General features: G+C 41.8%; 1 protein-coding gene across 1 annotated transcript; it reads right to left on the bottom strand.

Moving 5' to 3' along the window:
• Nucleotides 1-734: 734 nt before the first annotated feature.
• Nucleotides 735-20,142, bottom strand: obsl1a (obscurin like cytoskeletal adaptor 1a). Its single transcript, XM_056749866.1, has 25 exons — nucleotides 19,886-20,142; nucleotides 16,668-17,879; nucleotides 15,941-16,210; nucleotides 15,582-15,842; nucleotides 15,185-15,490; nucleotides 14,471-14,737; nucleotides 14,086-14,361; nucleotides 13,335-13,610; nucleotides 12,596-12,871; nucleotides 12,109-12,381; nucleotides 11,157-11,432; nucleotides 10,417-10,692; nucleotides 10,042-10,317; nucleotides 9,680-9,955; nucleotides 9,285-9,554; nucleotides 8,722-8,988; nucleotides 8,372-8,641; nucleotides 7,959-8,225; nucleotides 7,535-7,801; nucleotides 7,184-7,296; nucleotides 6,916-7,069; nucleotides 1,916-2,077; nucleotides 1,525-1,629; nucleotides 1,163-1,429; nucleotides 735-1,080 (listed from the first exon to the last, which is right to left on the bottom strand). Exons 2-25 carry the CDS (start codon nucleotides 17,788-17,790, stop codon nucleotides 806-808), a joined length of 6,849 nt encoding a protein of 2,282 aa, XP_056605844.1. The 5' UTR covers nucleotides 17,791-17,879; nucleotides 19,886-20,142; the 3' UTR covers nucleotides 735-805.
• Nucleotides 20,143-23,944: the final 3,802 nt, after the last annotated feature.

The raw sequence follows: 23,944 nt of genomic DNA, 5'->3' as shown, positions 1-23,944 counted from the left end.
GATCATAAGTAATAAAAAACAAATTGTTTTATCCACATACCACTATTTCATTCATACTACAAAAGACATATAAGTGGTACTCTTACATTTGAACCATAGTGGGTTTTCTTAACATCTTCCATGTCCACCTTCAATTTACAGGTCTCATCCCCTATTTATTTCCAAAGTAGGGAAAATAAATACCATGGGAGTAAACTGGGGAGGAGATTTGTTTGGTAACTGACATTCTTCCAAATATCTTCCATAGCAGAACAAAGAAATGTATACAGGTTTGGAACAATCTGAGGACTATGACAGAATTTTCATGTTTGTGTGAATTATCCTTTTGTAGTGGAGTAGGCAGGGTGAGACCGTGGTTAGAGACCGGTGAGTAATTGTTAAAGAGCGCCAGCTGTGCGCGCACTAGTCTCGAATCACGTAGGTCGTAGGAGATGGGGAGCATATAAGAGAACGAGCGACCGGACCGGGCAAGGACATGTTTTACGTTTGTATTTATGTTCTTGTGTTTTACTTCCGTGTTTTGTGATTTGTTTTGTTCGCCGACGGTCGGCCGTGAGGGGGCGCCAGCTGTTATTTATTTATATTAAAACTTTATTTTAATGTCTGCCGGTTCACGTCTCCTTCCTTCCTTTTAATGAACCTTGTTACACCGTTTAACATAACCTTTTCGATATCATTGTTGAATATTTGCTAAGAACATGAGTTTAGCACATCAAAGACTAGTACTCAGAATATCAGGATGTGATCCAGTTTTTTATAGTTTTCTCCTTTTTTGTACAGTCCTCATAATTGACCTTTGCATATTTCAGTTCAGCACTGTGAGTTTCGCGCTGCTTTTGGCTTTCCCTGTGTTAAACTGGACAATCCCGCTCATGTCACAGCTGGTTTTACTGAACATCAGCTTGTGGACAGTTCCTCGGTTTTCTATTCGCACATCAGGTCCTGACTGCAGCGTCTCCCCCTTCAAAGTCCAGGTGGGGGGCTTGACGAGAGTCACAGACACTTCACATTGAAAGCAAGCCGGTTCAGGAGCCCGTACCTCCACATCTTCTAGATTGTTTTTCACTTGGATAGACTGTGCTGTGAAGTCAAACAGCAGAAGAGTTTAATGGAATTCATCTTGTCAACCACAAACAAACTGATATATTGATCTGATTCTCACCTTCCACCAGTAGCTTGGCTGTTGATGTGTGCTCTCCAACCTCAATGCTATAGGTTCCTTCATCCTCCAGCGCCACCTGGTGGATGATCAGTTTATGGTAACAGTCCTCTTCTATTATTTCCATGTGTTCTGTGGATTCCAGCTCTTCACCCTCTTTATACCATGTGACCTCACATCTGGGGGATGACACAGTGCATTCGAGAATGACTCTGTGTTTCTCTAATGCTGTGCGATCCCTAAGGGGACGGACGATGCTTGCAGGGAGCTCTGTAAAAAGATATTGATAGAATGTTGAGTGGAGTTAGTGAAGTAAGCTTTTAAATCATTATAAATGTAGAATTTGTTTATCTTTGAGACGGCACCTTCAACCTCAAGATGAGCAATGGATTCGATTTGCTTAGAAACGAACTTGATCTCCCCAGAATCTTCTGCCTTCACATTGCATATAAGTAGGAAGTGCTTTGTGCCTATTGAAATGGAGAAATGTAACTTGTGAATTGTACAAATTACTCAATAGAAAATAAACTCTAATTTATAAATGCAGTAAAATAAATAGCCCAATTGTGTAATTGTTAAACACTTGGGTTTCAAATCCATTGTTAGATGTGGGAATTTACAACTGAAATAATGAAGAATATTAATGAAGAAAATTAATGAAGAAAATTTGAATTTTTTGGGGGAAAAATTAAAACTAAGTGTGTGTGACTCTGGGGGCTTTTAGCCCCCCCCAACTGTCCAGTTTTAGGTCCTTACCCTCTCTGCGAGTTTTAATGGTGCTGGTTGGACGTATCCTGCTGCCATTCTTGTACCACTCCCCAGGCATTTCTTCCATAGACACCTCACACATAAAAACAGCATTCTGGTCCTCCTTAATGCAAAGATCCTTCAAGCCAGTTATCATCTCTAATTCGCGTTCTGGGAATAATATGGAGAAATTTTCAGTGCAAATATGAGTTTGTAGGGACAATATTTACAGGGAAATAACCTTGTTCCCTTTCTGTCGGTCTCTCGAGGTTGTATCAAGAACGACAGATGGGGTTTGCCCTTGAGAACCAATCAACTCTGACTACTATAGAAAAGGCCAATGAAATTTGGCGAATGAAATTGCATGCGGGTCTCCGCCCCCGGATGTCCGGTATAAAAGGAAGCCGGCCTGCAGCATTCATTTACCTTTTGTTCTTCAGAGTCTTCGCTCATGACTACAAACAAAACGAATTCAACAAATTCTTCTTCTTCTACATTGCCGGATCTACGACGTAGAGCAGCGGATCGTCCCTACCTGCAGCAACCTTTTCCATGGGCGTCTCGGCGGTTCCGGAGGTGTTAGACATTTTTCAGGACTGAGCATTCTCCAGCACGGCATGTCCCGCTGTTCTCTTGGGTGCGGTACTCTCATCGAGGAGGGGGATGGACACGATGGCTGAGTCGAGTGTCTGGGTGTCCAGCACACTGAGGCAGCTTTCGTTGACACATCTTCCCCGCACTGCGGGCAGATAGTCACACAGAAGTTGCGGTCACGGGTGGGTGTCTTCCTACAGGAACCAGCCACCACACTGCGGGCAGATGGTCATACAGCAGTTGCGGTCACGGGTGGCTGGTTCCCATAGGAAGACATTTCGTTGATACCCGGGCCGTGACGTCGGTGGCTAAGGCCCAGATGCCCCCCAGTGTTAGCAGCGTTTGTGATGTGGGGACCTCTGCGAACGTAAACCCGCCAGCCAAGTGCTCACGGGCCGATCGCACCCCGATTCGCTCTTCTGAACGTTCCCCAACCGGCGGTGGCGTACCGTCCGGATCCTCAGGCACGCACTCGGAAACGATGCGTGACGTAGATGAGATGTCGCTCGCAGCATCGGAGGGAGACTGGCATACGACTCTGACGAATCCGAGCTCCCCCCCAGGGGGTCGAGCTCAGGAGGAAGCGGAAGTGATGTCAGCCATGCTAACCCGTGGATACGTGGTTCCTGGGGTCGGAGCGCGGTGCAAACCGCGCCCACCCCGGGTGCCATTTTTTCCCGGAGGTGCATGACGAGCTGTGTAAAACTCCACTCACTGCCCGCTCCAGTCAAACCAGTTCCGTAGAGATCTCCCGGGTGGAACATGTGGTTGCGTTGCACCTGTGCCGCAGATGGCTGTCACCTGGGGGAATCGGCCACGCCTACCATCCAAGCGTGTAGGATTTCGGCATCAGTGGTGTTGAAGGCTTGCGCTACTGCGGGCCAGCCTGCCTCCTCTTTCAACGCCATGGCCATCCTGCAGGTCTGCCAGGCCAAGGCGTTGAGAGAGCTCCACGGGGGAAACCTCCACCCCGTCAGCAACCTTCTCACAAGAAGTGACACTGACGGGAAGACCCTTAGGTCCCTCTGGGCAGGTTACGAGGCAAGTCGTGGTGATGACGGACACCTCCCTGCAGGGCTGCTGTGCAGTGTGTAACAAGCATGCAGTAGCGGGACGTGGGACGAACCCCCGCCTGCGCTGGCATATCAATTTCCAAGAGTTGTGGGCTGTGCTACATGCACTGAGCAGGCTGCGGCCTCTCATGCAGGACAAGCACGTGCTGGTCCGAGGACAGCACTACAGCTGTGGCGTACATCAAATCGTCAGGGTGGCGTACGCTCACGGCAGCTAACACGACTTGCTCGATGCCTCCTCCGGTGGAGTCAACAGGTGACCCGTTCACTGCGGGCCACACACATCCCGGACAAACTGAACCAGACAGCCGACGCACTTTCTCGTCAGTATACGCCTCGCGGAGAGTGGTGACTCCACCCCCGCGCAGTCCACCTCATTTGGATGCTTTCGGGTAGGCCCAGGTAAACCTGTTCGCCTCCCGCAACACCACCATTGCCTGCTTTGGTACTCCCTGTCCGAGGCCCCCTCGGCACGGATACCCTTGCGCACAGCTGACCGCGGGACGGGGGAAGTACGCCTTCCCCCAATTGAGACAGACACTGCGCAAGGTCGGGGAATTGGAGTACCAGGTGTTATTGGTTGCGCCACACTGGCCCAACCGCACTTGGTTTTCAGAGCTGAGGCCCCTGGCCCATTCCCCTGACAGAGGACCTGCTCTCTTAGGGGAATGGCACGTTCTGGCATCCCAGATCAGACCTCTGGAACACCCATGTCTGGTCTCTAGACGGGACGAGAAGATCCTGAGTTGGCTACTCCCCCTCTATGGCGGAGACCATCACCCAGGCTAGGGCCCCATCTACTAGGTAGTCATACTCCTCAAGTCGGCCCCCCAAGAGCCCCTCGGAGGTTCCGATCTTCCTCACCTGACGAGTAAGATGGCCCTCCTGATTGCGGTCGCTTCCTTCAAGAGGGTAGGGGACCTCCAAGCATTCTCCGTGTCCCCGGACTGCCTTGAATTCGGCCATGGAAACTCTCACGTTATCTTGAGACCCAGGCCCGGATGCGTGCCCAAAAGTTCCCACCACTCCCTTCCGGGGCCACACGGGGTATAGCCACCTCCTGGGCACTGGCCTGAAGCACCTCTCTAGCAGACATCTGTAGAACTGCGGGTTGGGCTACGCCCAAACACCATTGCAAGGGTTAACAACCTTCGCGTAAGCCCGGTGTCAGCCCACATCCTGCGTGGCGACATGTAGGACTGGCATCCGGGTGGGCGTATGCCTGCGAAAGCACCTTTCCACCCTCCAGTATGTTGGGTAAGAACATATGGCTAACATATGCCTAAGAACAGGTATCTCACCAACCTTCTTTCTTACCCAAACACTGGTTAAGAACAGGCATTCCATCCATCAAGCACCCCTTGGGGGTTGGCTGGGCAGAGCAGCCTTCCTCCTTAGGCCGGGACACCATATGAACTATCACAGATAGCTCTAACCGGACCTTTGTACCACCCACCCCGTGGGCTGTTCCATCCGATGTATCCTCATGAAATGGTTCCCACTCCTGGTAACCCATGATCTTCCCCCAGGTGGACCTCCACCTCGCGGTTAATAACTCAGCCCGCACGTTCCATGCGTTCTCCTCCAAGGACGAGACCATACCTATGTCCACCGTATTCCTCCCCACGGGTAGGAGGTGGCCTCTGCAGCGCATCCCTAATAAAAGAAAGTTGTGCTTACCCGGTGTAAACCCGAGCCGGATGGCCTCTCGCCAGTAGAGAGCTAAGGCCTCCGTCCGTGAAAGGTTACTGGCCAGGGCTGTACCCATCTTTCTCCAAGAAAGCTCTGGAACCCCCGGACCACCACACTGGAAGGTTACAGTTTCGCGATAACTTCGAGATGACACACCCAGGCCTGTTACAGTCGCTTTGCTAGATATTGTGACGCGATACAGCGTTGTGGCGTTTTCCATAGGTAACCCCATCTGTCGTTCTTGGCACAACGTCGAGAGACCGACAGAAAGGGAACGTCTTGGTTACGTCTGTTACCTCAGTTCCCTAATGGAGGGAACAAGACGTTGTGTCCCTTATGCCACAAACACGTATCGTATTCTGCTGCAGTCGGGAGAGGCTCTCAGGCTCTTCAGAGCCAGAGATAAATGAATGCTGCACCTTTTATACCGGACATCCGGGGGCAGAGACCGGCATGCAAATTTAATTCGCCAAATTTCATTGGCCTTTTCTATAGGAGTCTTGATTGCTTCTCAAGGGCGAACCCCATCTGTCGTTCTCGACACAACGTCTCGTTCCCTCCATCAGGGAACTGGGATTACAGATGTAACCATGACGTTTTATTGTCAGCCTTGACCTAGAAGTAACAGGGGGTTGTCTCAGAACAACAGCCTTTGTAATTTGATCAAATCTTATCAATTCAGCGTACAGCTGCAAACCCTTGCACAGGATATGAATTTCTTAAAGGGATAGTTCACCCAAAATTGAAACTTCTATCAGCCTTTACTCAGCTTTTTTGTTATTTCAAACCTGTATGCCTTTCTTTTCTCTGCAGAACACAAAAGAAGATTGTGACGAGCAAGGCGGAATGAGAGCCGTGAGGGAATGATGCGGGGCCGATGACGCGAGTGATAATTAGTGTCAGCTGCGCGTAGCACCGGCTCCGTATCTCTCAAGATGGAGATCAGAAGCATAAAAGGCTGAGGGGAAGAGTGTACGATGAGAGAGGACCGGGCCAGGACGTATGTTAAGTTTGTATTTATGTTGTTGTGGCAGCCAGTCGACCGTGAGGTGGCTGCAGGCCGTTCACTTCCGTGTTATTGTTTGTTTATTTTGATTAAACTTTGTTTGAATGTTCGACGGTAACCGCCTCCTTCCCTACTGTGAACTTTGCTACAAAGATATTTAGAAAAATCGGAAGCGGTTGACTTCTATTGTGTGGACTAAAAATTATTTAATATTCTAAGGCAGGGCTCCTCAAATCTTACCCTGGAGGGCCGGAGCACTGCAGAGTTTAGCTCCAGCCCTGATCAAACACACCTGAGCAAGCTAATCAAGCTGTTCAGTATCGCTAGAAAATCACAGGTGTGCAAGTTTGATCAGGGTTGGATCTAAACTCTGCAGTGCTCCGGCCCTCCAGGGTAAGATTTGAATAGCCCTGTTCTAAGGAATACACCTTTGAAATGACAAAGTATAATTTTTGGGTGAACAATTCCTCTAAACAATGGATATGGTTCCATGAAGTGAAGAATTAGCTAAATTATTCTTAAATTTGTGAGAACTAAACGCCTTTTCCATTCTTCCTAGAATATTGTAAATGTAAACAGAAAGTATCTAGTCTTAAATAAAATCCTCCCTAACAGAGTTAAGATATTGACTGTTTTAGTCTTACCATAGACGTCAAGTTTGCAGGAAGAGTTGATATCACCTATGTCACAGGTATAAAGGCCTGAGTCACTGATGCAGGACTCCATGATCTGTAAACAACGCTTACGTCCCATGGAATAAATCCTCAAAGCCTTGGTGGATTTAAGCTCCATCCCATTCTGCCAGTCAAACCAAAAAAAGATTAAAGTAATGTATGTACTGTTATGTACATTATAGTAATGTATGTACAGTAAATATACATTTAAGAGTGCACTGTGGATGTGTTGATGTACCTTCTGCCATTTGACATCCACATTTTGCCTAGACAGCTCACATTCCAAAGTGACTGAAGATCCCTCTTCACACCTGACATCAGACAGTCTCTTAATGATTATTACTGGCGGTTCTAAGAAATGAAACCACAAAGATTGTTAATATTTTGCCCGTAAATCATGTGATGTGCGATCTTTGATCTCTGAAAATGTATTGAAATGTATTGTTACAGTAATTTTAGTCCTAGCTTAACAACATCCACCAAACATTTTGAAAGTAAGCTCTTCAAGTTCTGGAATTTCTTGTGGTTAGAGGTCAACAGAAGACTACTATGACATGTAATTTAGAGTTGTTCTAATTTTTGTACCTACCTTTCACTACCAGTCTGGAAGTTGTTCTCAGACCTTCTCCCATAAAGACAATGCTACCCGAATCCTCCAGCGTGAGGTTGGAGAGAGTAAGGCCGTGTACTCGTCCGTTGGAACTAACGCGAAAGGTGTTACTAGGTTTGATACGCAGACCGTCTTTTTGCCACACGCCCTCCACATCAGAGTGCGAAAGTTCCACCTCAAAGGATGCCGTCTCTCTCTCATATGTCTCAACGTCCATCAGCCCCCTACGTATGACAATCTTCCTCGCTGAAAATAGCAAAATGATGAATTAGGTCAGGATAATAAATATTGTCTTTTCATAATAGATAGGTCGAGCCCTGATGTTTCGAGAGTGTAGATACCAAGAAATGGCATATCATGATTTTTAGGGCTATTTTTATGATCAACTCATTGATCCACTTACGCTCCACGTTGAGTTTGACCTGCGTACGATCATGAAGGCTCTCACAGCGGTAGGTGCCTCGATCGGACAGGTTGAGGTTAGAGATGGTCAAGCTGCGTTTACAGCCGTTCTGAGTCAGTTTATGTCTGGGTCCTGGCTGGATCACAACCCCCTGTCTCATCCACTGCACTTCTCCAGACTCCAGACAAACTTCTGTCTCCAACGTAGCCTCTCCAAATTCTTCAGCCATCACTGCATCCATTCTTTTGGTAAACAACACCTGTGCATCTGTATAAAAAGTCAAGCCAGTACCAAAATTAATATACAGTACTTTCATTTCTTGCATGCAAAAAATAAATGGAAACCAAATAGGGCAGGCAGGGCAATTCAAGCTTCTCTTATCCATACAGCCGAGTAGGAGATATTCTTCTTACCCTGGACTTTGAGGGTAGCTTTAGATATGACACCCTCAGCCTCTGCGGTGATTCGGGAAGAATCCAGATGCTGGACTTTCCGGATAATCAGAGTGTGACATAAGCCGTTCTGTTCGATATAGAAGCGATCACTGGGATTGATGGCTTCTCCATCCATGAGCCAGACCAGCTGAACATTATCGGGGGAGACCACACACTTGAAGGTAGCATCCTCACCCTCCATGACCGCAGTATTGCGAAGCTCTGTGAGGAATTCCACCACACGGGGCACTGCAAAAGAAAAACAGATTCTGATACTACTGACATGAGCATCTTTTAACATGTAACTTCCATATGTGTTTTGCACTTACTTTCCACCCTTAATCTGGCACTGGTGCAGTCATCTTTAGACTCACAAGCATATTCTCCGGCATCTTCTTTGGAGATACGATGGATGGTAAGACTCCTCTCAGGCCCGTCGGCACGGATAGAGAAGCGACGACTGGGAATGATCTCCACTCCATCCTTAAGCCATTGGACATCAGCTTTTGGCTTACACAACTCACAGCGTAGTGTGACCATGCCATCTTTATGACCCACCGTGTCAATCAGTGGTTTTACAAATTTAATACGCATCTCTGTTAGGAAAAGTCAAATGACAAAAATAGAGTTTATAACATAAAATAAGCAGAATAAGCAAAAAACAGTTTCAGTTCCATAGCTGTCACTTGTGCTGTCACTTCACGTGCATCTAATATAGTGACAGTCCTATACTGTGGTTTACCTTTACAATTTGTATCATTCATCTTTCATTATGTGTAAGGCTTGCACTTCCAAACTAATTTTTTTGCTGCAGCATGCACTACACCACTCTCATGTTCTTCTTTCGTTCTTCTTATGTTCATGAAGCAAAAGGGAGCTTCTAGGTACCAACCTTTAACCAGTAGACTAAAGTGCATCTCATCCGTGTTTGCATCACACATGTACTCTCCACTGTCGAGCCTCTTTAATGGGTCGATGGTGAGAGTGCGGGTCAGGCCCTCGCTGCCTATGTAGAAGCGTTCTCCACTGACTGAAGTCCAATCTTTAAGCCACCGAACTGGGGCATTGTGTCTAGAAACCATGGCGGTCAGGGTTAAAGACTCTGCTTCATAACCAGTGACTAAGTTCACCTCTTCTTTGTTGAGGAACTCAACTGGGGGCTCTAGAGGTAAACACAAGAGTACAGTAATGGCATGTCAGGTAGAACATATATAACAATACTGTATATATCAATATTACATGTAATTATGGTTTCTTTGCTGTAGTTACAAAATATTAGACAAATACCTTGAACTTTAACAACAGTAATCATTTTGTCATCAACAGCATCACAAATGTATTTCCCAGAGTCAGAGAGGAGGAGGTTGGACACCATCAGTTTCCGGAGTGTCTCATTGCTCTCCATTTGCATGCGCTCATTAGGGACCAATGGTTTCTCATTAAAGAACCACGTAACAGGTGCATTTGCTCGAGAAACCTCACAAGCTAAGATGAGGTCATCTCCTGTCACCATCTCCTGGTAGTCGGACTCACCAGAGTTTCCAATAATCCTCACCGCAGGCTCTAGAGGAGACAATATTGACAATAAATTCTTTAGAAACAATATTGGAATACAAAAACTCATGCACAGCACACAACAACTGAATTACCTTGTACAGTAACATGAAATGAAATCTTATCATCATTAGCATCGAGGATGTATTCTCCAGAGTCTTGCTGCTCGGCACAAAGAATGACTAAGGTTCTGAAGGTCCCTTCCTCTTCAAAACAGAAGCGCTCGTTTTCCTCAATAGGACTGCCGTTTTTATACCAATTCACCACACTGTTGGCCTGGGACAGCTCACACTCTAACACAATGTCGTCATACAACACAACTTTGTGCTCTATCTTGATCTCATCTTTTTTCAGAATTTTTATAGGTGACTCTGCGTGAGAAAAGAGAAATTTTAAGATGAAGAAAATCCCACAGGATAACAGACAGTTAACTTTACAATTATTATATATTAAGTGGTTTAAAAGCATACCATTTATTTTGACTAGGAAATCTAATGTGTCATCTATAGCATTGCATGTATATATCCCAGAATCATTTAGAGTTGGTGAATGGATGGTTAGTTTGCGAACAAGGCCGTTCTCAGTAATTGTAATGTTGCTGCTCTCCTCCACATTAACTCCGTCCTTCATCCAGCACACGTCTGCATTATTACGGGAAACCTCAAGCTCCAGGACCACAGGCTCACCAGTGAAACTCTCTGTTACACTACCTGACTCCTTGGAGCTGGAAAGCTGAACGGGCGGCTCTGCAATCAACAGAAACAAACAAGAAACTGAACAAAAACTGAACATAAAAAGCGATTGTGAGATGTGCAAAATGCAAGAAACATTTTGCATTGTCTTGCTGAGTGAAACTTAAATTCAATATTGGTTTAAAATATCCCAACAATCAATGTTCTTGTGTATAGCCGAAGTGTGGGTGTCAGAAATGTACTGTTTTTGAAGAGATTAAATCATTTTATGAGGGGTCGAATAATCACATCAAATGCTTCAACTAAATCAAAAGTTAGAAAAAATACAATTATATTTATTGTGTTTTAATGCACATACTGTATATAAATGTATATTACATGTATATCTGACAGCTACAGGTCACTGAGCTGGGGTATTAACCTACTTCTCAGGACTACAGTACATAGGCCTAATATTTTAAATCCAAGATAACAAGGGGTCAAGTAAAACAGTACATACCACCCTACACAAACTGTACCTTGTATTTTCACCCAAAACGTGACAGAGTCATCTGCTATCTCGCATACATATTCTGCAGAATCATCTATGGCAGCACATGGAATCTCCAGTCTGCGGTAAATCCCATCATCCTCCAGTATCAAGTTATCATTCTCCTCTACTTCCATGCCATCACGATACCAGCAGACTTCTGCATCTGCATTGGATATCTCACAGCTGAGGACCAGCCTCTCAGAACTCAGTATACACACGTCTACCTCTGGCTCACTGGGGGACACAAAACGCACTGGGGCCTCTGGGTTTGAAAGAGGAATCAGTAGATAATGTTTTTTGGTAATGTAACTCCACAAGTTATACAATAGCAAACATAAATCAACACATTGCTAATATTTTTAGATGGAAAGGTTTTACAATATTTTATTAAGTAAGCTTTTTATATTATAGGCCTAGTTGTAATCAAGTTTTGTTTTAAACTACACTGTTAATTTTTTTGTTAAATAATTTAAATAAATGTAAAAGTATTTATAAATCTAACTATGCCAGGGCATTGCAACAGAGAAGAGTTAAATAGATAGTTCAGCCAAAAAGGAAATCCAAATATGTATAAATTTCTTTCTTTGAACAAGGAGAAAGATATTTGGAAGAATGCTTAAAACAAACAGTTCTTAGACCCCATTTGACTACCATGGTAGGAAAAATTACATTTTGTTTTGTTGAACACAAAAGAAGATATTTTGAAGAATGTACGACATCAAAAAGTTCTGGGGCACTTTTGACTATGTTTGTCATGGTATTCATTTGGGTCCATGAGCTGCTTGGTTACAAGCATACATCCAAACATCTTTCTCTGTGTTTATCCAAACAATTAAATGCATACACGTTTGGAACAATTCATACAGAATTTCCATTTTTGGGTGAACTGTCTCTTTAATTCAGGTTAAATGTCATTATTATTTTTATTTAGTACCTACCTGTGACATTGAGCTGGAAGAAAACTGAGTCGTCCCCTGTATCGCATACATACTCCCCAGAATCCCGTCTGAAAGCATGGAGAATAGTCACCATCCTGTATGGCCCCTCGGCACTTTGATGGATGTTTTCGCTCTCCTGGAGCTTCAGGCCATCTTTAAACCACTGAACATCTCCGTTAGAACGAGAGAGCTCGCATTTTAGCATGATTTCCTCCGAGACATATCGTTCGATGTGTACGTCATCCTTCGGGTCCAGAATTGTAACTGGGGGTTCTGGATATAAGTAATTTTGGATCATCGACTACTATCAATGTATCATGAGTATGAACTGTAACAAAGACTTTTTCAACTTATCTCTCTGTCAACAATATGATTCTAATTTCAAATGAGTAGCTTAAGGTTCAAAACTATATTGTTCAATAGATTTAAGTTCTAAGTTCATTTTAGACATTGCCATATTCTCTAAATGATCACATTGCAGCGTTACCTTTAATGTTGACAGAAAACGACATGGCATTGTCGCCTGCTTGGTATGTATATGTCCCAGCATCGGCAAGCTTGGCTGAACGGATTATAAGTCTTCTCATGGTGCCTTCAGCTTGGATGGTAATATTGTCTGACTGAAGAACCTCAAGTCCATCTTTAAACCAGCAGCCGGGTGCATCTGGTCGTGAGAGTTCACAGGTGAAAACCACAGGGTCCAGTTCCAGAGTGATTTTCTGTCTCTCTTCTTGTGGAACCTCTTTAAATGACACAGGTGGACCTGATGGAAAAGAATTTCAGGTAAAGCATAAAACATAATACTCATCTAAATAGGGTTTTCTCTGACACAGTGTTACATCAAGAGAACAGAATTCAAACGATACATGGGCATGCATGCCTAATGGAGGTTGACATCCTTTTGATTTCCATTTATAAAGAGGTTAAACTCTCAGATGTCAGGTTCAGATTAAGATGTCATGTCTTGGTAATAAATGCACTCCAAAGGTCTGAGGAAATGTTAAGAAAGTAGAACAGAAGGAGAAACAACAAACATTGTGTGTTGAAAAAGAAGTTAATCTGGTTTGTGGTAGCACACAGATGCTCTCCATCATGATGATGAATGTTGATACAAGAATTGCTTCTTAGAAAAGGAAAAAAGTAGTGAATTAGAAGAGGAGAAATTAGGAAAACAAAGACAAGGTGAGGTTGACAGATAAAAATTTGAATGGTTGGTTTCCTGTCACCTGTAATGTCAACCTGAAACACAGCTACATCCTCAGCTGACTGGCAACTATATGTGCCAGAATCGTAATAATCTGCAGACTGGATGATCAGCGTCCTGATGTTTCCATTCGTCTGGATTTCTCTTCCATCCTGTGGAGAGAGAGGCTCCCCATTTCTGAACCAGCACACCTCAGCGTCTGGGTTTGACACCTCACAATGGAGAACTATGGGATCTCCAGCCTCTATAGACCTGTTCCTCTCTGCTTCTGACAGACACTCAAATGTGAAGCGGGTCGCTAAGGGTGTTTGGAAAACGTATGTGTTAGTTTTTCCAAGAAAGTCTTGTCAGTCTTTCACATAAAGTTTTATAAAATTATTGTGATAAATAATGTACTATGAATTGGGGGGCAGGATGAATCCAGGAGGGCACCGTTGTTTTGAAATATAGAAATTGACCATACATTTTTTTCAATCAAACATCAGAGAAATAAGCCCACCAACCAAAATAACTAATGTTCCAGCATTGTATAATTCAACATTTTTTTTTTTTCTAATTAAAAATCAAAGTATTCTTTGGGATGCCACAAAAGCAATGTACATTACACAAATGGGGCCTGTCCACTGGTGTAAATTATTTACACTGAAATACAAACACTATGCTACAATGGTCAAACATATTATTAATATCATATAAAATAAAACTGTTGTATTAGCTTTGCAGCTATTGTATCAAGTACTGTAAATGTTGTACGTGTAATAATATATTTTTACCTTCAACATTCACATTAAATGTGAGCACGTCATTGTTCGATCTGCAGGTGTACACTCCAGAATCAGAGTATTCGGCTGACTGAATGACAATCCTCCGCATGAAGTCGTCTGACTGGATAGTTATCTTCTCGTCTACACTGATCTCTTGTCCATCTTTGAACCAGTTAACAGCGGCCATGGAGTGGGACACCTCACAATACAGTACAATGGGGTTTCCCACCTCAACGCGCTTCTCGGTGTCCATCTCTGACAGAGGTAAAAATTTCACCACACTGGCTGCAAAATTCAACATGAAGAATTTTGTATTAGACAGTCTGTGGACTGGTAGTGCTAAAAGTCAGAATTGACAGAATTGTGTCAACATATCACACATGTTAATATTGACCTTTAATCTGTAGTACTGCCGAATCTCTTACACCAGTAGCAATAAAGGTGATCTCAGCTCCATCATACACGTGAGGCACCTGATGAACACGTAAGATGTGCTGGTTCTTTGACTGGGCTATGGAGAAGCGTTCGCTGTCCTGCAGCTGCATGCTATTCAGGAACCATGTGCCGATCATGGAAGTTGAGAGCTCAATGGAGAATACAGCATCTTCCCCCTCCGTGACCACGGCATTCTTCAAAGGGACTTTGATCTTTGGCCCGGGGACTGCAGACAGTACAATATGTAAAAGACAATCAGAAATTGAAATCAGGAATATTATACCAAGACACTTCATCTTATGACTTGGCTTTAATTAATCACAAAACTACTGCCAACATAGTGATTTTGTCGACAGATATGAGGTGCTTCCTTAATCTCCATCGGAAAGGTGATTGACAGGACTAAATATTTATTCTCCTCCTGAACCTGAATTTATATCTTTTTTATTTGTGACGTCAGTTCAGAGAGTGAAAGAAAAGCGAAAACAAATCTGAAGTGCTTACGCCCCGAAAACACAACGTGATTAAATTGTCGTTGGTATGCTAATTACCACATCTAGCGACATTTAGCAACTTTCCAAGCAAACTTTAGCTACTTTTCAATGAAAATAGTAACTAGGCAACACTGTCCAAGGTATTAAATGGTATAAAGTGTGTGAAATATCACTCTTACCCAGATGTATCGCTTTGGGAAACTCCACATGGCCGCTTCTGCCATATTTATTAACGCAGCAGACACGGAATCTAAAGTCGCCCTCACATGGCACACTGTCACACAGGATCTCAGCGGTAGTGCCAGTCTCTGTGGTCATGCATCGCTGCCAATCCTGAGACCCCACTTCTTGTCGCTCTAACACATACACTGACTTGCTGGAGTTTTGCAAGTTGGGCGATGGTGACCAGGAGAGGATGGCACCATTTGGACAGTCAGTGTTTATCTGGACACTCACAGGACAAATGGGTGGGCAATGTCGAATAGCTGAGAGAAAGCACATTATGTCATATTTACGCCGCTTAATATGCATCAAACAATGCATTATCGCCTTTAGGCCATGTGTTTGCTCTCTTACTTTTGACTCTTAGCTTGGAACTTGTTTTCGATCTGCCTGCCATAAAGGTGATTGTTCCAGAGTCTTGGTACGATGTGTTGACAAAGACCAGGATGTGGGTTCTTCCGAAGGACTTGATGATGGTTTGATGGTTTTCTTTTAACTGCAGTCTATCTTTAAACCAGTAGATCTCCATCTCATCCTCGTCTACCTCAACGCAGAATGCTGCATTCTCTCCCTCCATTACCTCTAGCCTCCGTGGAAGCTTTTTCACGATTGTACCTACCAAAACCAAAATAATACAATAACAATCATTATTAAAATATACTGTGGATAAATGAAAACTTTCCATTCTCAAATAAAGGGAAAGAATGACCCACCTTTAACTGCCAATTCTGCAATACTCTTTCCACCGTCAGGCATCTCGCAAAGGTAAACCCCATCATCATCCGCCCCAACATCTTGTATGGTGAGCCATCTCCGTGTGCCCTTCTGTTCCATGTTATACTTATTCCCTGGCTGTAATCTTTGATCTTCCAAGTACCATGCCGTGGAAATTAACTCTTCCGGAACCTCACATTCCAAAATGGCAACATCCCTCTCCCTAACCTCCACATCTTGTAATGCTCGCTTGAAGCGGACTGGTGGCCCTATTCATGGAACAGAGATTTCCAATATATACTGATTTAATCTTGGTAACTTTAGCTGTTTGTCCAGTGATTTCAACATCTATCACATTGCGAATACAACAAACTTCTGAAATGCGAAGTGTCATTCAGTATATCTTATAGTGTATGATGTGTGACATTGGGGCCAAGGTCAGTGGTAAGAGAGCTTCTGTCATGCAGACACTAGGAATAAATACTTAATACTGCCGGCTTAAAGGCATCCTATAGAGTGTATGATATGCTTGTTGATAAGGTTGTTGTAATGCTGTCACTCAGGAATGCACTGAGCCCTCTAGCTTTTCAATGGCTTTTGTAACCTTTCATCACAGAATGACCGCTGCCCAGTGTTCCCTGAAAACATTGTTTAGTGTCTGACTTTATGGCTAAATATAGTCTCCCATGAAATCAAGAGGCTGTTAGATTATGTAGTGACTCTTACCTTTTACTGACAGGTGCACAGCACTCAATGTGTTTCCCAGTGCATTTGAAGCAGCACATATGTAAAGTCCTGTATCCTGTTGTTTGCAGTACAGCACTTTTAGTGTGTAATATCCCTCTCTATCTTCAAAAATGAGACATCTCCGACCCGGTGAAATGACCTCCCCATTTTTCTTCCATACAATCTCCGGTTTGGGCTTTCCAGTTACATAACAACGGAACTTGGCATGTTTGCCTTCTGTCACAGTGAATTTCTTAGCCTTTGCCACATTCAGGTGAGGCTCTTTGGAGTGTTTGACCTTTGAATGAACATCTCTACTTTCATGTGATGAGCAGTGCCCATTGGTATAGCCATTTGTGACACTTTCCCGTCTTTGCTCTGGAACGGGCTCCACCAAGAGCACTGCACCAGCCATTGCTTCTCCGTACTCATTAATCGCTTTGCACGTGTAGACACCTCCATCCGGGGCTCTTGTTCTTAAAATCTTCAGTTGGAACCAGCCTCCATCTTGCTGGCCAACGTGGTAGTGTGCACTCTCGTAGATCTCATTTAAGGCTTTGCCATCTTTCTTCCACACAACCTCAGGAAGGGGTTCACCCCACAGCTTACAGGAGAAAGCAGCATCTTCTCCTCGGTCTACTCTTAGGGAAAGTGGTTTGATCAGAAATCGAGGCTTATTTTCTTGGACTGGGTCTACTTGGTGTACTTTCTCTAACTGTTGTTGCTTCATCATTGTAATTTCCTGTTCTGGCGCAACCACCTTTACTTCATTTTGTAGTTGTTGTTGTTGTTGTGGTGGTTGTGTTTTCTGGAGCTCTAGAGCTTCTTCTTCTACTTTAAGGGTAGCAGCTGCATAGGTTTCTCCAATATTGTTCTTGGCTTTGCAAATATACTGTCCAGCATCTTCTACTGTCACTCTAGAAATGTAAAGGGTGTACACTTTGCCTTCCTGGGTGATACGATACCGTCCCTCAGGGGGAACAGGCTCATTCTTTCTCTCCCAGATCACATCTGGTTGGGGATCTCCACCAATTTGACATTTAAGGATGGCATCGGTTCCACATTTCACCAGAACTGGCCGTGGGTAACCGAGTACACGAGGAGCACCACCAAAAACATCCATATCTTTTACTGCCTGTTGGTGACTTTATTGGTTAGTTATTTTCATCCAGGTTATTATTTGGAATTTGGTCGTTTCTGTTGCGCATACAACTGTGGAAATACAAAATATATAAAGATTACATTGACTCCACACTCTGACTTTTGTAACAAATCTTTTTGAGTTAACCAATGTTTTTTTCATGTCTTTTTTTCTTTCATGTCTGTTTTCAAACAGTGAATCATACAAAATGTATAACATGCATAATTTGGATGCACATGACTAGACATGATACCATTAAGTAGTTTAACTGGGAATTGTTTAACAGTGTATTATACAGCATACACACAGTATAATCCATTATTAACTTTACATTGGAAAGTGAAACATTCTTAAGCAATTCTGATTCAGTGCATAATGGAAATTCTCTTACAGCAGTCAGGATACCTGCCCTCCATTCTCTACTTGAATTCAGACAGCTGGTGCTGCTTATCAGCAGGAAGCATTTAAAATAGTCTGCCCAAATAAAGATGTGGAGGTCTAGACTCGAGGACAAGATAAAGCATGTGTAGATGATACACCTACTTTGACAAAACAGTCATAGCGTCAGGATTTCTCTTTCGCTTTGCTAGATCAAGGACTGAACATAACAATACCGGCACTGACAGTAGTATGATTTCAATGTTGGACAGCTGTCATACACCTGTTAAAACTTATGAGTCATGTTCTTTTTTAGTAAGCATGGATCTACTTTATGAGTAGGCCTTTTTCACTTGTTTTGTTAGTGAAAATCACTGGATCCAACACAGTTATTGGCCGCTTTTAGATGGTTTAACTCTGTCAAACGAGGAATTCTAGACCAATTTCTGATATGTGTTTAATGTTTTAATACATTAAGGCCTGTCAAAGCATACTAGGCAAGTATGATGATCCTACATGTTTACAATATGTACTTTTTGCATATAAGATTTTTATAAAGGACAGTCTTTCAACACAACAAAACACATAACAGATGTCTCACAACACTTGCAGTCTGGTCAATTCTGTTAAGCTCAGCCAGGAGAGTATTGATTTATAGGCCTAAAGGCAAACATTATATAGCATAAATAATATTCATAAATAAAGCTTACAGCTAATAATGGGACAATTCACCCAATAAAAAAATATTTCATTGTTTATTTACCCTCAAATTGTTCCAAATCTGTATACTGTACATTTTTGTTTGTTTGAATGAACAACTTTGGAAGAATGCTTGTATAACCAAACAGTTCATTTGAACTTAAATTTGAACATTTGTTCTTTTAAGACTTATCAAACTCAGAATACAGACCCTGAAATAAAAATCTTAATGCGACCCTCATATAAGATATATTTCAACAGTTTATAATGTTTATATCCCCTCCACAAATATGAATGCCAGGACTTTAATTTAATCATCATGGTCAACTGAACTGTAAGCATTATGTACTGTGTTATACAGTTTAAATATTCATGTAGAATTAAAATTGTAGAATATTATATTATACATATGGCTGGCTTGTTGACAGATTAATATGCAAATTAATGTTGTGGCGGCAATAATTTAGAAAAAACAATGAAGATAAATCTCTCTTACGCAATTTTATATAATAAATATAAATATGAATGATATAAAACAGTAAAATATTAACAGTTAGTTTTCTAAATGTTGCCGTGTCACACCAAAGGACACATGTACGATTTATTTGTCAACTACCCATGTATATTTTTAAGTATACCATACCAAAAAAGGAACATTTTGTCATTGTAAGTTGTTCTTAACCTGTATGAATTTCTTTGTTCTGTTGAAGTCCAAAGAAGATATTTTGATGAATGTGGGATAACCAAACAGTTCTGGGGCACCATTGATTACAATAATATATATATTGGTCATAGAAGACAATAGTGCCCCAGAACGGTTAAGTCACTTTCTTTCAAATAGCCATAACAGAACAACATCATTTATAGTTTTTGAACAATGATCTAAATGTTGACAACATTTTCATTTTTGGGTGAGCTATCCCTTTAAATTACATTTAAATACAAAATAGAAAGCAAACGTCTCAAATAAAAATTAAATACACTGCAAATGTAATCTCACCTTTGTTAGGAATTTTAACCCTTAAGTAACATCCTCATCATCAGACTAAGAGCAGACTTGTGAGTTTGTTATGATAACCAATAGTACTAAGACGTGGCAAAAAAATCATAAAAAAATATTCCACAGGACAACTTCCTTCCTCTTAGGTAAATCCAGTCAAGTTGACCTGTTTTTCTATATGCTGATGTATTTTTCCTTTCAGCTCCCTGATGTGTCCATGTGTGTACATACATTTGCTTTATAGACCTGTTTCTTGGTGTGACTAAGCCCTCCTAAGTTCTGGTGTGCACCACATGCAAAGTATTCGTCATTTGTTGGGACGCCCCAGGAGTTGTTGTCAGCCCAGGGCCAATGAACGCTTTCACAGCTGCCACCCTCTATACTAAAAATACCCTAGCCATCATGACAGGGGGGCAAGATAAAGTCAGAGCCTCCATTCAGGGGACTGGAATGTCTAAATTTAGTCCACCAGATCACTTGAGACCTTCTGCTGACACCTACATAAGACGTCAATGGGTGCTGGAGGAGTGATCAATGCATGCAAACTATTTACCATTGTGATATATGCTCAAGACCGAACATGATAGTATGATAGTAGCAACATCAGTTTTGGCATCATTTGTTTTATTTTTTTGCAAGTTACGTGAAGGACTGGATGCACTGAACACTACACAATCAAGCCATTTTTGTTGGATTTAGCTATAGTTTTAATAACCTAATCTCAATTATGCTGTTAAAAGCCAAGCATACGCTAAGTAAAAATATTCTAGTTGTGTTTTATGAATGGGTTGGTTAAACATTTTAGAGTATGGTTAATAAGTTAGGCTATAATTATAAAATAATCGAAAACAGTAATTTCTGATCATTTTATTGATTATTCATGTATGTTATTATTTTAACATTACAGTTAAGTATTTATTGATCAAAATACTGAAGCACAACCTTTTCTTTAATTTGTTTATAAAGAAGCCCTTCTGGATCATAAATATGCATTTATTGACTCATAAATTAATAAACCATAGACATTTTTGAATCTTTATAGGCAATAAGCACTAAAATAACAAAAAGGAAGCTTAAGTTTCTAAGATTTTAACTATTGTTTAAAAACCAGCGCCGCCAACTGGCAAATAAGCGCTAGTATAAACATTTCCTTAAACTTAAAAACCATTGGCCATCTTCAGGGAATAGTTTATAAATATATAAAGAATAGTTCTGCAAAAAATATAACTTCTGTCATCATTTACTCACCCAGAGGTTGTTTCAAACCTGTATACATTTTTGTTGTCGTGCTGAACACAAAGAAATACGTTGGAAGAACGTTTGTAACCATACAGTTTTGGGCCACTATTGACTATAACGTAGTAAGAAAAACTACTATGGTGACCCAGAACAGATTGGTTTCCCGCATTCTTCAAAATACCTTCTTTCGTGTTCAATAGGGCAAAGACAATTAAGCAGCTTTGGAACACATTCAGAGGGTGAACTACAGATTAGACAAAAAGTTTTATTTTATACGATAAATAGAATTACGTTTTTCTTTTTAATTTCTATAAAAAGTCTCATTAGCAAGACATTAAGGTTTTGAACTGTACAGAGTAGACATTAGGCGATGCTTTATAACACTATTTCCCTTGCATTATTTACTGTCAGTATTTAGGACCCCGGGGAGAATAAATCCACTTCAATGGGTCGTTCATCATACAGAAAGTTTTGCTGAGATCAAGTGCAGCCTTGTCATTGCTGTGGGATTCCCTCGACAGCCAAGCGATGGGTGCACGATTTATATTCACGCCCGCTTTCTAACTGCTGTTTTTATCAGGCATACAATTTGTTCAATTATTGTTTTGTTGTTTTATAAGTTATTAGCTACAAAATACACGGACTTAAGATGCGGTGCCTTTGGTGTATATTGGGAATATTACTGTACCTGGTGCTAATGGAGAAGATGTCGGAAGCTCAGCGCTCAGGTATGAATACCGCATGTCTCCCCCCTCTGGTTTATTTACCTTTTAGTGCTATGTGGTGCTATTAAAAGTATTTTAATGTCGTTTTGTTAAGTCGCCAACGATTGTAACGTTTCCAATATGATCGGTTTAGAAAAATGTAGGATGTTTTACTGTCTGGTTATTGTTAATGAATGTTTTTTCATTAACAAAAGATTGGCTAAGGACATTTTATATCTTGAACAAATTTGATCAGTCTTAATGGAATGTAAAATAACAGTCTCTTGTGAATGTATTACTAACTTCAGTAGGCCTATGCTTAAAATACTAAGGCATTTTGAGGACTCAGTCCAGTTGCCAAGATGGTTTTCGCGCTTGTCAGACTAGGAGATTCTTTTCTTGTATTATTATAAGCTGTTGTACATCACTTGTCGTTTAGACCAGCGATTCCCAAACCTTTTCATTCCAGAACCCAAGACAGGTATAATCTATCTTGAGACCCCCCAAAATATAATACATTTAATAATAACAAAGACAGAACCAAAAACCTGCGAGGGGTTAACATAACAAAACAGAGGAATATAATAACGTGACAAGACAGGACTTAGACTAACTACACTTAAACAAGACTAAAGTTAACATTTGACCTAGACTAGACTAAACTAGACTAGACTGGAACAGGAACTCTCCATACAAATCACAATGAACTAGCACAGGACAGAAAACACAGGGGCATTATAACGGGATCAATTCAAGAGGGGAACAGGGGCCGTTTCAATAAGGAGGTTCAACCAACTCCACGTTAAACCTTAAACTCAGAGTTTCTTTACTGAGAAAATTAGAAACCTTGAGTTTTTGGTTTCAGAACAGCTGATTTGAGTTAGTTTAGTTTACTCTGGGTAGGCTTACCCTGGGTTAAGCGCGTGCAACACAACTATAAAAAGCCATCATCAATGGAGTGCCAATATTACGATTCACCATGGCAACGGCACCCAAAAAAGCAACATGGCGGCACACTTTCCGCTCGGCATACAGTGGATTTACTGACGTCCTGAAAATGACTTATGTTTAAATGAATAAATTGATAAATTTACCAACTAACTAATAAATTAATCATTAAATGAATGAAACAACAGAAATAAGAAGGAAATAATAAAAAAATTGTCTGTTCTCACTCGCCATGAGTGCTCTAGTTACGCGAATGAGACGTAATGGTGTATCGGGCACCCGTAGGGCATCAGTCTCTATAACCTTAATCACTTCATTTCTGCATGTATGTCCGCGTTTATTCATTTCTTTATTCATGCACTTTATTTAAACACTTTATTAAGTAATTTCTCATCGTCCATAGAAAATTATGCTCTGATGTAGTACACATACAGTGGCTGATCTTATTGATGTAAGGATGGATGAGATATATTTTGATACATCTAATTCACTGCAAAGAAAAATGGTACAGTTTTAATAAAGATGCACAGGGAAATGACAAAATTCCACTCGGGTCCTAAATTGCTCTCCTGAAATCAAAGTACACCCCAATGAATTCATGCAGCTTCTTCATGAATCCTCTATAAAAGCACATATGACATATAAGTCACTGAGATTGTCTCTGTGTGATCATAATGTGTGTCATGAATGACTGTATTAATGAAAGAATGAATGACCTACACCACTTGCGCTTTAAAAGGGGGAGGAGTTTGAAATAAACTCTGGGTTTACCAAGGAATACCTGCTAACTACCAGTTTAGATTCACAGAGTAAGTAACTATGGTTACTGACTCGTAGTATAAGTTACCTCTCCTTTAGAAACGGGCTTGACTAACTCTGCTTTCTCGGGTTTGACATACCTCACATTCTGAATTGGAAAGCCCAGAGTTTCCCTCATTTTAGGGTTAATATACTCAGTTTTCACTAAATCTCCTTTCTGAAACGGCCCCCAGGTTCGGGCTGGAGAGGCGCTGGCCAAAGATGAGACCGGAGAAGGAAAACACAAAACAATTTTACAAAATGTGTAAATGACCAATTGGGGAAATCCCCAACAATTGATTGTAAATAGGGCTTGTGTGTCCATGCTCAACTGCACTGTTTGCTTGACTTCTGATGAATGCTGCATTGT

The sequence above is a fragment of the Triplophysa dalaica genome, chromosome 6 (assembly GCF_015846415.1).
Source record: "Triplophysa dalaica isolate WHDGS20190420 chromosome 6, ASM1584641v1, whole genome shotgun sequence".
Taxonomy (NCBI): Eukaryota; Metazoa; Chordata; class Actinopteri; order Cypriniformes; family Nemacheilidae; genus Triplophysa; species Triplophysa dalaica.
This window is presented reverse-complemented; position numbering and strand designations above follow the sequence as displayed.

What these genes read in the sequence shown, in the direction of transcription:
- obsl1a (XM_056749866.1), bottom strand. Translation starts at nt 17,790, where the DNA reads ATGGATGTTTTTGGTGGTGCTCCTCGTGTACTCGGTTACCCACGGCCA. An exon ending in GTTTCAGGTTGACATTACAG is followed by an intron (nt 12,872 to 13,334) that starts GTGACAGGAAAC and finishes CTTTTCCATCAG; the next exon opens with GTCCACCTGTGTCATTTAAA. An exon ending in TACTGTTGTTAAAGTTCAAG is followed by an intron (nt 9,555 to 9,679) that starts GTATTTGTCTAA and finishes GTTTACCTCTAG; the next exon opens with AGCCCCCAGTTGAGTTCCTC.